The 14308-nt window shown below is 32.3% G+C and overlaps 2 protein-coding genes across 2 annotated transcripts; both read right to left on the reverse strand.

Annotated features, from left to right (window-relative positions):
• Positions 1-1331: 1331 nt before the first annotated feature.
• Positions 1332-7030, reverse strand: LOC139493407 (uncharacterized). Its single transcript, XM_071281790.1, has 3 exons — positions 6601-7030; positions 6199-6357; positions 1332-4355 (listed from the first exon to the last, which is right to left on the reverse strand). The coding sequence occupies exons 1-3, from the start codon at positions 6841-6843 to the stop codon at positions 4347-4349; spliced, it is 411 nt and encodes a 136-aa protein (XP_071137891.1). The 5' UTR covers positions 6844-7030; the 3' UTR covers positions 1332-4346.
• A 5503-nt stretch (positions 7031-12533) lies between these two features.
• Positions 12534-13730, reverse strand: LOC139492581 (uncharacterized). The gene has a single exon (XM_071280735.1). It carries the CDS (start codon positions 13728-13730, stop codon positions 12534-12536), a length of 1197 nt encoding a protein of 398 aa, XP_071136836.1.
• Between the last annotated feature and the right edge of the window lie 578 nt (positions 13731-14308).

Consider the following 14308-nt stretch of genomic DNA (forward strand, 5'->3'; position numbering starts at 1 on the left):
AGTATGTGATGATACTAACTAAACAATGTAGAAATCAATGCATACAGGCTACGTTCCTATCTGGGTACAACTGTATCAGATATAAACTTGGAAGTAAAATTTGGATATGTATCAAAGAGGCAACTACCACACCAAAGAGCAGAAAAAATCCAAAGACCACAGCGAGAAATACTGCATCTGGATATTGAATGCAGCTTGCCCTTAAAGAAACCTATGTACTTGTTTATTGAATTTGGACATCAAACTAATTCAACTCAGAAACATATATATGAACTGACCTTGGATAGACGCAAACAGGCGACGGAAACAATCATGTATTGCGAGGTCTAAATCCTCTCCATATACCTCTAGCCACGGTAGAAAAAAAAACACAGTAACACCCGCCGTTAAACTTAGTCCACAAATGTCATAGAGTCCGATGTCAGAACAGGTTACAGAAGAAACCAAGGATAAAGACAATTATACATAAATTGACAAAAAACTATTAGCAGCTACAATGTACTCCAGACCTTAATTAAACTGATTGTTTTCATCGTTTAAATAGCACAATCCCTCCTATTATGGGGATTAGTATCATACCATCATAAAAGATATGAGAAGAATGTAACATCATGAAAACAACTGGTTTTTAGAATAAATGTGTTTATTTCCAATCCAAGACTCTATAAGTAAATCAATATAAATTCCAAAATATGCTACCTGAATGACCTGACAACAGTTTCGAAACGGTATTCCTACTGAATAAGTCTGTGAACAGATTTCTGTAAGCTTTTGCGGGGAATTACAATTAGTATAGAATATTAAGAGATTAGATGTGAAATACCTGAACGTATGATATATTTGCATTTTTATAAATATGAAACACCAATACATACTAGACTGGCATAAAGCTGCATACTATATACAGTTTTTGATTGATTAATAGTCGTTCTTTCTTTTTTATATATGTAAAACTTAAATCAACGTCTGGCCTCTAATCGACGTCCGTTCCTCAAATAGACGTCCAAATCTTATGTCATTATGAAATTACATTCCAAATCGACGGCCTATTACACAAGCCTTTGATCAGTGTATGCGTGTTGTTCTCAAATTAAGGAATAATTCCTTCATGTCATGCTCTTTGCTCAATATAACATGGACAGGCAGTATTTTTGTCGATATTTTACACTGAGCGAATATATGGTCAAATATAATGCCTACCAATGTTATACTATGCATATTGGCTCTTCTCGTTATCCCCCCGTTGAGTGTGTGCATTGCGTTTACGTATTCAATAAGTTGAAAAAATCAAAGTAGGATTACAATATATAATTAAAGTTAACGTAAGCTGCTAAAATGTATATACTTTATTAGAATAACAATGAAAATAATGAGAATATAAACAGTTAATGAGTGCGTATGTATCAAACATATTGCGTGTTCATTAGAACATGGCTTTTGGTATATTTATCGATATATTTGGGCTGCTGTTTCATTTACTTATATCAATATGTCGACTTATTATCTACTGATCATTGTCCTTTTATATGCACGAAGTTGATTATTTCGGACGGGATGCTGCCTACTTTTGTTGTTCCATCTTATATACGCCAGTTAAGTCGTTATGATGTATAAAGTATATAAGGATTATATATAAAAACAATTAGTTTCTGTATGCAGTTCACTCAAAGAATTAATGATAGACAAACAAAAACAATCAAATTTAAAACAAATAAGTTATTATATATGACATCGATGAAAGCAGACTCGGGTGTAGTTTTTAAATTAATGACGCCATGTTGGGTGTCGATTAGAGGTTAAAAATACTTGACATATTTCTTTGTTTCATAGTATGTTTTGATAATATAACTATGAATTGACGTTGATATGAGGAACGGACGTCGATCTAAGTTTAACATATTTACTTTATATAACATTTTTGATTTATTAGTATTGACTATGAAATCTCCTAAGACGAAATATTTTTGTTCAACATTATTGAAATATCTGGAAACATTGCAGTAATATAACAGAAAGAAACAATTTGAATGCCTATGTGTAGAACTAAAAGGTAAATGATGTTCCACCAATCAATTACATAAGTCATAAAACAATGAACACTAAATTAATACGTCCGCAAAATAATGTTACGTTATTACAAAACCAATTTATATAATCACAATTTATCATTGAATGTCCGTTAAATCTATGTACGATACATGTACAATTGTATGTTGAACAAAATGTAGAAAAACTACATCTTTGCATGCTACCTTTAATCATAATAAAAACTTTGTCTTTCCTTTGTGCAATTTCTCATTATAATGTTTTATGATAAATGACAGATGATTAAATGAAAATACAAAAAAAGATTAGTCGAGGAAGAGCAATTATTACTCTGCACTACAAAGTTATTGTAAACACAAATCATCAACAAATCAATGATATTATATAACGTAATGAACATAACAAATTGTTATTGTTATATTGTTATTTGTATGGAGAGTTGTCTCATTGGCACTCACACCATATCTATATATAACAAATATTTAGATACTCAAAAACTTAACATATATTTCATTCAACATCAAACAGCTTTTGATACGAACAACGGGAGAGTATAAACGCATTAAGATAACATATACTGCATATCTTATACAATTGTGAAATAGATTACAATACGTACAATAAAAAACAAAATAATCATAAGATGAAACATGAGAAGCTGATTTTATGAAGAAAAAAAACGGAATAAATGACGGGTAAAATTTCAATTTTCCAAAATGTGTTTTATAAAAAGGTGTTTACAGCGAGAGGTTTACACGGAAATTTCACTCGCAGGAATTTTATGTGAATATAAATTGTAAGAATCTCAAGTGAAATTCACGTGAATGTTTCATCAAACGATGTTATACGTGAAACTCACCGGAAATCAGTATATATTAGGGATGTCAACTCGGTGAAGATTCACTTATCGATTACTCGTTGGACTTACCGTGTGATACTCGAGTACACGCTCGGTAATACGTTTACAAGATCGAAACACCAAGTTATACCCATGTTATGTATTGTGGACCGGTGTCTTATTGAATAAAATCCTCAACATAATTACCTAGGACTAGATAATAGTCCAAACTGATTTTTTTTAAACCATAATTAATAGTACATTTGTTACATGTACTCATTATGTAAACTGGCAAAAACCTCATCAAGTAAATTATTTAATATCAATAGAAAAGGGTTATTCAAACAACAGTATTTAGGAACCGTAAAAACAGCACATTTAATGATCAATAAAGGAGCAATGCGTAGAACTTACTGATGACTCAAACCTTTTTCTGAGGGTCGATCAAGGGTGTAAAGAATTTGTTCTTTTATATCTTAAAATATTATCTTTTCATATTTTTCTGGAACATGGCGATTTTTCAACTGTTTTTTTTTTGTTGTTGGTAAGTATCAGTCCTGCTGATGAAAATATATGCACTGACGGTAAAGCGGTGTTTACATGACTAGAATAAGCTAAAAGTGTAAGCCTTTGACAAGTGATCTTATTCATAGCCTACCTCTCAATTTAAATGACAGTTAAACGCAAACATTCGAATCGCATTTTAATCTTAATTTACTTTGATCAATATTTAATTTCCCGGGAGGCGCTCTCATTCACAATATTTTTTTGTTTAAGCATAGGAAAGCAACAACATTTTAACAGGAAACCGATTAGTCGAGTTTTGTTATTCTTTACTCGGTCCTACCGAGCGATACTCGAGAACTTGTTACCATCCCTAGTATATATAATTTTAAGGAAATCTCGTTTGAAACTCATTGTGAATTTCAGGTTACAAATGCTTAATTGTATCTGACAGCTTTTAGGAGATTCTGTGAAATAACGTAAAACACTTATTGTATATATCAGGATTACATATATTACATTATGGTAATTTCTGAATATCTTCAGAAATCAAAAAAAGACATGTTTTAGAGTAAACAAAAGATTCTGTGAATATATCAAAAGGTATGCTGTCTCCATCAAACGCATGTTGCAAAAATGATTCGTACAAAATAAAATAAATAATAAATACAATATTTATAGAGCGCATTATATAATAACAACAATTACTCTAAGCGCTTCACATTTAAAAATAAATAAAATACAAAAATACATAAAAAAAAAAGAAATAACTACAAAGCACTAACTTAAAAGAATCAAACAAGCAAATAAAATTTAAAAAAAAGAAAAAATAAATGCCAAAGATAGCTACCATATTGTGAAAAAAAAGTTCTCGAAGGCAGAGTTTATTGTTTCAGTATCTCCTACGTAACCATGTTAACCGCCCAGTGCCAACTCAAGGTGTTGTATGATTACAAATTCAAGGTAGCTAAAAAAACAATTTTATTATATTATTATTTTACATATAACAGTAATAATAAAAGTGCAGTTTTAAAGAGATATTTACAAATCTTTTGTACTCTTACATCTCGCTAAATTCACACAAATACCGTTCAAACTGGAAATTGATCAGCCAATATTTTTGGCGACAACCAACAAAAACATACTCTTACCTTAGTATGCCTTAAACGTCGCATAACTACAAAATAGTTGTTGCATTCATAGGTTGCGCTTTGTAAAAACAATACCACGGCTCCACGGATAGATAAAGTACTATGTTTTTTTTCTAGATTCTAATATCCAGGTATGATCTGCATTGATGATCTCACTGATATTTGGTAATGTTTACAGAAGGAAAACAGTTATGTTACGGAAATCAAATTATCTGGAAATCTCAAATGTAAGACTGGGTACGGCAACATATTAGCATCAGGTCAAACTTGACAATACTTAAATTAAAGGAAGATAAATACTGAAAAATGCAGCATGATACTAAGTTTTGACCTAGGAAAAAAGTAAGTATTTGTTGATTTTTTTCCCGTCACAGTATAGAAATGTTTATGATACGTTTTAGTAGTTGTGGTGCCGTTTGATGCGGAAAGGGAACTTAATAGTGCATTGTGTGTATTACACATTACAGTACCACAAGTAAGGACGATGTAACGCGGTTTAAATCTAAACATGATCCAAACTTGATTTCCTGTTATGTCTTTTAGGTCTTAACTTGCAATCGTTAGAGTATGATGAGTTTGAGAGTCCGGAAGTCCCTTTTCATATGCACCACCAAGAGCTGTTGACCTTTTATGTGATAAAATCTTTGTAGTTTGTATAGAGGAATTTAAAAACAGAATAGATAAATGACACAAATAAAAACCGTAAGACCTAGTTTTGATACATCGATATTTATATGGATCTGAACGTAGTAATACTTGTTTTCGAATTGTTTGTCACTTAATTCGAAGTAAAAATATATATATATATATTCCCGGCGAGGGAAAAACCAAAAATTTGCGAAAGCAAATTTACAGATCTAACATTGTTGGGTTGATGTTTAGACGAGTTGTATATACATTATGTACACAGCCATGTATCACCATCATTGATGGCGATCCGATGGATACATCTGTTGTAGGGTTGTCACTGACTCAGACGTACTTATGAATATAATTATTTTCTGTGACTGTATCTTACATTAATTTGCAGGATCCTTTACTATAGATAATTTAGCTGATCTGTAACAATAACATCTTCATGCCTTATATATCATGTACTGTAGTACGCCGCTAGATTAAAACTGACGTGGAAAGGTAACACATGCCCACCGAAAGCTCTTTTTTTAGAGAGCCCAGGTGGTCGTGTGGTCTAGCGGGACGGCTGCAGTGCAGGCGATTTGGTGTCACGATATCACAGTAGCATGGGTTCGAATCCCGGCGAGGGAAGAACCAAAAATTTGCGAAAGCAAATTTACAGATCTAACATTGTTGGGTTGATGTTTAGACGAGTTGTATATATATATATATATATAAAAGTCTATAAAAACGACCAACCAGCAAATTTACTATGTACCGGATCGTCTAGAATAGGCGATACTATGCAGATAAGGAAAAAATTATATCAGTCTAAAGATTTGCACAACGGTACTGATATAAGATGTTATAATACGAAAATGTTGTTATTAAATCGTGCTGACAAATATTTCGGCTCAACAAATGGCCTTCTTCAAGTGTCACAAGTTTTAACAATACTGATATTTATATATAATTCAAATGCTTACTTTTTCAATTTCCTTTAATAATTTCTCAAGAAATACTAAATCTTACTTTGATTTTTACCTTATATGTTGATTTTCTTGTGGCATTCAATATCTTAGTTATATTTTCTTTTGTGTAGAAACACGTGTCGTCACTTTCTTTCCGTATTGGTGGATATTGTGCCTGATTAACGACTTGACATGGTACTTTCATTAATTCTTTGACCATGTTGTCTGGCATCTGTAATTATTAAAGCTATTTCCATAAATAAAAAGTAGTATACACATTTTTTTACATCATATACAGTACTCATGACTTTAGTCGTGTTAATGCGTTTAATGTGAATTTTGAAAATATATAAGTCTCAGTTGACTATTTCTCTAAAGTAATCATTCCGTGTGTTTCAGATTTGTTCGTTAAGACGAATAAGTAAATTTTCATGTATGGTACATATGAAGGCAGTGATTATGAATTGTAACTTACGGAATAGGGTGGAGTGTTATCCGACCTTTTATGAGCTATGACAATTAGTAATGCCAATATTCCTATGATAGAAATAAAAGCGTAAATCACCAAAACTTTAGTTTTTATAGGTCCAGTCTTAAATATCCATGTAAAACATTGAGTGCAGTTTTTCATACATTGTGCTGTGTTAACTTCTACATTCACATCATCAGCATTATCAGTTTGGTGCATCAATTGTTGTGCCGCTGGAAGCCCTGCCATTTGAATTAATCACGTTTATCTATACGAAACGAAAGTATAAAATAATCCTAAAAATGGACTGATTAATCATTAGTACAAGCATAAACTTTTTAAAGTTTCAGTTGAAATCTTCAACAACGTTTCAATTGTAATGGTGTTTACATAAGGCAAAACTACGTAATTATACCCATGTACTTTTCTACGTCACGTTTATGATGATGATGATACATTGCGTAACATTATAGTTTTTCAGGATATGATAAATATATGCAATGGTCTCAAGACTGGTCTATTTTTAGCAAACGGAATTCCCTTAAGTTTAAAAAGAACATGTCTTCAATTAAGGACAAAGACATATAATTTATTGATGGTTTAAAAGTATTAACATACACTTTCAAAGTTATTGTTTCATATTTTGTTTATATATATATAAGATAAGATAAGAATTATATATATATTGAATATCACATTCCTGTAGTATGCAATTATCTATTATAATAATATAGGTCATGATACAAATCGGTTTACAGAAAATGTCAATAAATTTGCCCTTTACATGAAAATGACTTGGATTTCAAAGAATTGTTATATGACGTATTTAGACCATGCACAATAAAATTTTGTTTTCAAAAGTGTTTATTTAGCAATGCACTTTACTATTTTTCATGATTTATTTTAGAAAGTATCCTAAAAACCCTTTCTTATATATAGATCAACATTATGTAGATTGAGGTTAAGTGCTCATACTTTATCTATTGAAAGAGGGTGATATCTAAAAATACCAAAGCAGAGTAGGGTATGTCTTTGCTGAAACAATGGAGACATTGAAGAGGAACTACATTTTCTTTTAAAATGTTCCTCCTATAGCTATGTGAGAGATAACCTCATTAAAGAATTAAATACTGTCCTATTGAACAACAAATTACCTTCTTTATCATATAAGTTGCTTATATCAATTATAAAAAGTAATTCCCAAACAATATTAAAAATTATTGTCAACTATTTGAATGAATGCTTGTTTTTGAGAAACTCATTATTAAAAGGTACTTGATTTCTGTAATAATGTATATGCCTCTCTTTTATTTTTATACATTTCTCTCATAATTATCCACTGTCACTCCTTCATTGTATATATGTTATTGTAGTTTCTCTTTAATTTGTTGCCATAACCATTTATTGTCAATGTGTTAGTGCTAAAAAAAGTTATCTTATCTATAGATATAGATCTCTGAATATGAATAAATTAATAAAAATGAACCAAATTGATTCATTAATTAGTTAAACAATAAGAATCAGTAAAGAAAAGATTCTGCAATAAAAATGTATTTACCATTAAAGTTAAACAAAATGATTCAAAACGTTTCCACTTGAATAAGTGGATACAAAAGAAAACCCGTATGGAAAAGGTTCTATAAAAACGTAATTGCCATGAACAATGATTAAGGTAAACAAATGATTTCAACATTATGTGTTTCCAACAAATAAAAAACATCCAGTTTGTATTGTATCATGAACGTTCATAATATAAACAAACTTTTCTACCAAATATCAAAAGTGACTTCAACCGAATAGCATATTAAACAATCTCAGGTCAACTGCTCATATTGATTGGAAACTCAGTTTCGTAAAAATACATAAATCATAGAAATATAAAAGATAAATGTAAATTATTGCAATGACCAGACATTGATTACATGTCTGGGGTTACCCTCAGGTGTTTTATGGGTAAAACAGTGATTTCAAATACACATCTTACATTTTACTAAATTATAGAGTAAAAAGTATGGACTGTATCCCTTTCAAGTGTCCCTTCTCTCTTTTTTCCGTCAGCTTTTACGTTTAAAAACTCTAAGATGAGAACAAGTATTTCACAAAACACAACATGTGGTAGATAGATTCAAAGCTATCAAAATTCAACAGTTCCTGATATGGCATTTATCGAACAAGATTAAGAACATTTTCGTGCAAAATATTTCCAACACTATCATCATTGGCAGATAACGATTTTTCAGAAACTGCAGGAACTAATTAGACCAACGGTTGGTGTATTATGTTTTTATTTATTCAATATTGTGCTTAGTGTCAATCCGGCTAGTCGAGCAATTTCCAATTGCATTGATAGTTAAGGTTAGATATTTGATTAAACAATAGCTGTAAAGTCGAAGAACCAAACCGTGTATCATTTATCATGTCTGTCCGTAGTAACAAGAGGTTAGGAATTTGCCATTGGATGCAGAGGGGCACAGAAAAAAAATAAAAACCATTGTCAACGTCCACTCTCCTTTGAAAGTCTGAGTAAAGCCTTCGAAAATTATTAATAAGTTGTTTTATACAGTATTTTTCATGGTCAATGTCAGCAATAAAAATATGACTTTATCATCCGTATCGTCAATCAATAATTGATGTGAATGTTGTGTCGTTGTTCTCCTCTTATATTTAATGCGTTTCCCTCAGTTGTAGTTTGTTACCCCTATTTTGTTTTTTGTCCATAGATTGACGAGTTTTGAACAGCGGTATACTACTGTTGCCTTTATTTATCATGTACTATACAAATTTGGAACATGCTTCAACGTCGTGTTACTTGTTACATTTAAGGTTAAAAAAAATCAATTGATACAATATTGATACATTTAAAAAAAAAAATCTTTGTTATGATTAATTTAAAAATCTAGCATTTGTCAAAAAGATGCAGCATCCCACGTCAAGTTACTTATTTCGTAATATAGGATGTGACAAATAATACTGTGGATATTGATGTATATAAATAGCATTCAAAATTTCCTGTATTTTTACAAGGTCTTAATTCATGTTTACAGAAAATGTGTCCAACTATTTATAGATTATGCGATTTAATGATGAAATTTTTATATTCCTAAACACTCAATATATCTGTTAGTGAACTGTAAGTTTTAGCAGTTCAGCAATCTAAATCAATTTTGGTTGGGTTTTTTTCTTCCGCGGGTACTACTTTTTCTGATATTTTCCCATTGTTTTCGTGTATATATCATTAATCACATTTTCTCCAGTTTTCAATTTTCAATTTTGTTGTCTCTTTATTTTTTTAGCCATGGCGTTGTCAGTTTATATTCGACTTATGAGTTTGAATGTCCTGTTGGTTTCTTCGCCACTATTTTGCAAAGGAAACTTGCGTTAATGCATTGTATGAACTTCAGAAAAAACAGATATCATTGAGCAAGCTGTTTAGGATGCTCATATTTGTTGACGGCATTACAATTTCAATTATGCTCATTTAGTGCAGCACATCGGGTACCGTTAATGCTATTGTATGATACTTACATTTATTTGATGATACTTCTGCTGCTGAAATAGAAGTCTACGAGGTCATCGTTAGTCTAGGATCCAGTACTTCATCGAATTATAAATGATTATTTTTGGCTCCGAACACCACTAAAACCTATCAGTTGTCAAATTGTGGATCCGCTACTATTAGATTTGAACTGCTAGTAATATTTTCCTGGTAAACTGAATTTTTCAACTAAAAACGTTTCCTCGCTAAAGAGTAGACGTTTTAACTTGTGTTTGTAAGCTGTAGACATTTTGAACTTCACCAACATATACAACAACACATGTGATTGGAGTGTCTGTTTAGTCAAGATACTGATGATCACTTATTTCAGAACACACTTTTATCTTTCGGAATAAATTTGGCCTTTTCATTGATTGATAAAATCTTTATATAAAGATCAAATGATATCCTGCATATACATTTGATCAAACTCCAAAAAATATTTAAATCATAAACTATGCAGAAAATAGTTTAAAACAAAAATATATATTGAACAATTATTAGCCTACTTGTATTTAGTCCTACTAGTATATGATAACAACATATAAATTATATCTTTACAACGACATAAGTTTTAAAATATTGTCGGCCCTTATTAATAATGGAAGTATCTCGGGAAAAAACTGAATACTGAATTTTGTAAGTTTGATACAGCAGCGTATAGGAAACCAAAAGCAACGTCTAGTCTTCAATGAAAGTTGTAGTAAAGCTTAAACTCTTCTTAAGAATGTAAAGTTGAATCATTTTGTATAATTAAAAAAGAGAACAATTTCAATCCGTAGATACTTTCAAACACCAGTTTTGTTTAAATTTACGTTTTTGTGTTGCCTTCTTCGTAATGCGAATGAATACATTTCCGTTTGCATCATTACTATGGCCCGATACAAATGCGACACACATTTAGAAAATGTAATACGTGTGTCCTTACGATATTTTTTATATACATATAAGACCTTAATGCCTGTTAACGTTGTGGGGACGATATCTTATAATATAACTCTGATAAAATACGCAACAGCTTTGTAGTTTGACGTTTACTAGTTACTAAGAAAAAGATAAGGTGACGTCGCCGTTGTGACGTCGACCTTGGTTACAATGTTTCTTCCGAGACGTTGCCGGTCCCGCGGTCTTCTCGACATTCTCGGAGCCTCAAAAAAAATTACTAGAAAAGAAAATTGAAATACAATATATAAATAACATTAAATTAAGATTAAAGTCTTTCAAAATAAAAAATTCACAGTTCTTTCACAGTTGAACTAACGTAGTTCATAAAACAAATTCGCATTACAGTCCATATTCATCGCGTAACACATTTTTAAATAAATATACTTCATCACTTTATTTCAAAAGTCCATAAAACAAGTTTAATGTTCTCTTTAATCGTTGTCGTGTTTCCATGGTAACTTTGCATAATCGTGGTTGTCGCGAAACTCAATTGAAGTTCTTCTATATTTCTCTTTTTCGTCGTGTACTTGTTGAAATTCTACTTCTCGAGCTTCAATCTTCCTAAACGCTTCTAAGTTGTGCTCCTCTGTTTGATGTGAAATAAGTACATTGGAAATACTTGACACTGTTGATAGCTGTGATTTTTCTGAATTTAATGGTCCAGAAAGTAAGTACCCTAGTTCCGATTTGACTGCGGTGGGTCCGTTTCCGCGTACAACTTTATCTTCAACTATTTCCCAATAAAAATCGGCTCCAATTAATAACGAAATTTCAAAGGTATCCTGTTGCGTAACTGGATGTGCGAGCTTAAGATCTTGTAAATAGTTACTGTTCCTGTCAATGAAACGAATGTGGTTCTGTAATGGCGTAGCTATCATAGGAACGATTAATGCATGTATTGGGATTGTATGTCCAGTTTCAGTTTCAACATTAACTGTGGCTTTATCGAGTCGCCTAGCATTAGTGTTGGTTTCTCCAAATGATGAGAGTTGAATCTTTTCGGATCCTTTTCTCTGCAGGTTTAATTCTCGCGCAAGACTCTCCGTTACAAAAGACCTTTGAGCGCCTTCATCAAACAAAATATTCGTATCTGTGCAATGATGATCTGACCAAACAGGGTCCACGGTAGTTTTCAACAATACATTTGAGTGAAATTGTGCTGACGAGTGTAATATTGTTGAGTCTTCTTGTATCTCGGTATCTGCCACAAGATTAACTACAGTCGGTGTAGATGTCGTACTTTCGTTCGTACAATTGTGATTAGAAATATTCGTGTCAGTAAAACGATTTTCACTTCTCTGGTCGGGGTTTGCGGTGTGTTCAACTTCATTACATAAACTAGTGTGGTGTCGTTAACCACAGTTACGACATGAACTTTTCGATTTGCATTCTTTTATGTGATGTGTACCGCGGCAGTTGAAGCATACATTGTTACGTTTAACAATAGCGATGCGTTCATCTAAATCGCGTACTTTCTGGCAGTTGGCAAGCGAATGAATATCTTTGCAGAAAATGCACGGCTTTCTGTTAAATGCTGATTAACATTTCTAGTACTTGCGTTGTGTTTTCTTTGTGAGTTAGCACCGGCGAAAAGGGTAGAATACGAAATATCACTTTCTGTCTGTGTAACTTGTCCGGCTTCCATGATTTGTATTTCCTTAAGTATACTTTTTCTAAGATCTCGTAATAGCCAATTTGTCGTACCATGCTCCCGCGCGAGATGCTTTCTGATTTCTCCGGGCAGTTTGTTGATTATAATCGGGACTAATAAATTACCGTATGAGTCCTGTGTCTGTCCAAGCGATTCAAGTCCTCTAACTAAACTCTCCATTTTGTCATAAAACATTCTCAGGCGTATGAGCTCATTCCGGGGTGGCGTAATATCAAGCAGTGCTTGTAGGTGTGCTTGTGTTATTTTATGAGTCTGTCCAAATCTCTCTATCAGAACATTTACGGCTTCGGCATAGTTAGCGTTAGTTAGAGAAAATCCGGTAATTGTCTGAGCGGCTTCGTTTTCTAATTGGGCCTTAAACTTTTGAACATCTGTCAATGTTGGGTTGTAATGAACTGCCGATTCGTAAGAATCCCAAAAGCTCGGCCATTCTAATATATTACCATTAAATGTAGGTAAAGTTAATTTTGGCAAACGGTGATTGCTGGATATAGCGGACGGGACAGTATAGCTTGACGTGGAAATTGATGTGGCAATTTGGCTTGTCTCTGTTAAAATTCGAGCGGCATCATTTGACTGTGGCAATGATGGGGCGGCATAACTTGTCTGTGCAATTTCTGGTGAACTAGTAGGGATAAACGGTGGACTGTCTACATTTAAAACTTGATAAGACGAATGTGATGGTTGATTAGAAATAGGTTGTGATGTTTTATCTATGAATATCTTAAAATGTCTCAGTTTAGTAACAAAATTTGTAGTATACTCATCTGTGTCTACGATTTCCGTCTCTATATCCTCTGTTTCCGATGCGTTCTCAATTTGTTCATTCAGTTTGTCGAGTAACTTCTTTTTCTGTTGTAGATTTTCATATGTGGCTAACAGCTCCTCTCTGTCGATTTCTTTTGCGTCGGCAAATTTTCGTAAAAGTCTGGTAACGGCACTACGATTGCCCATTCTTCTTGATTTAAGCTTTGGTAGTTCCATTAGTCACGGCACCATAAATGTGGGGACTATATCTTATAATATAACTCTGATAAAATACACAACAGCTTTGTAGTTTGACGTTTACACTAGTTACTAAGAAAAAGATAAGGTGACGTCGCCGTTGTGACGTCGACCTTGGTTACAATGTTTCTTCCGAAACGTTGCCGGTCCCGCGGTCTTCTCGACACCTGTACCAAGTCAGAAATATGACAGTTGTTATCCATTCGTTTGATGTGTTTGAGTTTTTGATTTCACCATTTGATCCTTTTTGAATTTTCCTCGGAGTTTAGTATTTTTGTGATTTTACTTTTAGTACTGATATTTTTATGTACTTGTCAAGTTGTTTTCTAAAACATTTTCTATAGTCAATATCAACAAAGAAACATATGACCTTCAAACAATAACTGCTGTAAACATTATTTTTTATTTGATTTTGTGACATGGTTCATTTCGTTTATCTGTTTGTATTCCAGATTTTTTTAATCTTAAAATAAAATAACACACTTCAAATATCAAGAACTTCCTGGTTAAATTTGTTAACTATAGAATGGGTTTTGAAATTACAGTTTACATTTTTC

The sequence above is a fragment of the Mytilus edulis genome, chromosome 10, assembly GCF_963676685.1.
Source record: "Mytilus edulis chromosome 10, xbMytEdul2.2, whole genome shotgun sequence".
Taxonomy (NCBI): Eukaryota; Metazoa; Mollusca; class Bivalvia; order Mytilida; family Mytilidae; genus Mytilus; species Mytilus edulis.

Excerpts from the sequence above, each read along its gene's own strand:
- LOC139493407 (XM_071281790.1), bottom strand. The coding sequence starts at position 6,843 with ATGGCAGGGCTTCCAGCGGCACAACAATTGATGCACCAAACTGATAAT. Across the intron at positions 6,358-6,600 it reads ATAACACTCCACCCTATTCC|ATGCCAGACAACATGGTCAA; the intron begins GTAAGTTACAAT and ends TAATAATTACAG.
- LOC139492581 (XM_071280735.1), bottom strand. The coding sequence starts at position 13,730 with ATGGAACTACCAAAGCTTAAATCAAGAAGAATGGGCAATCGTAGTGCC.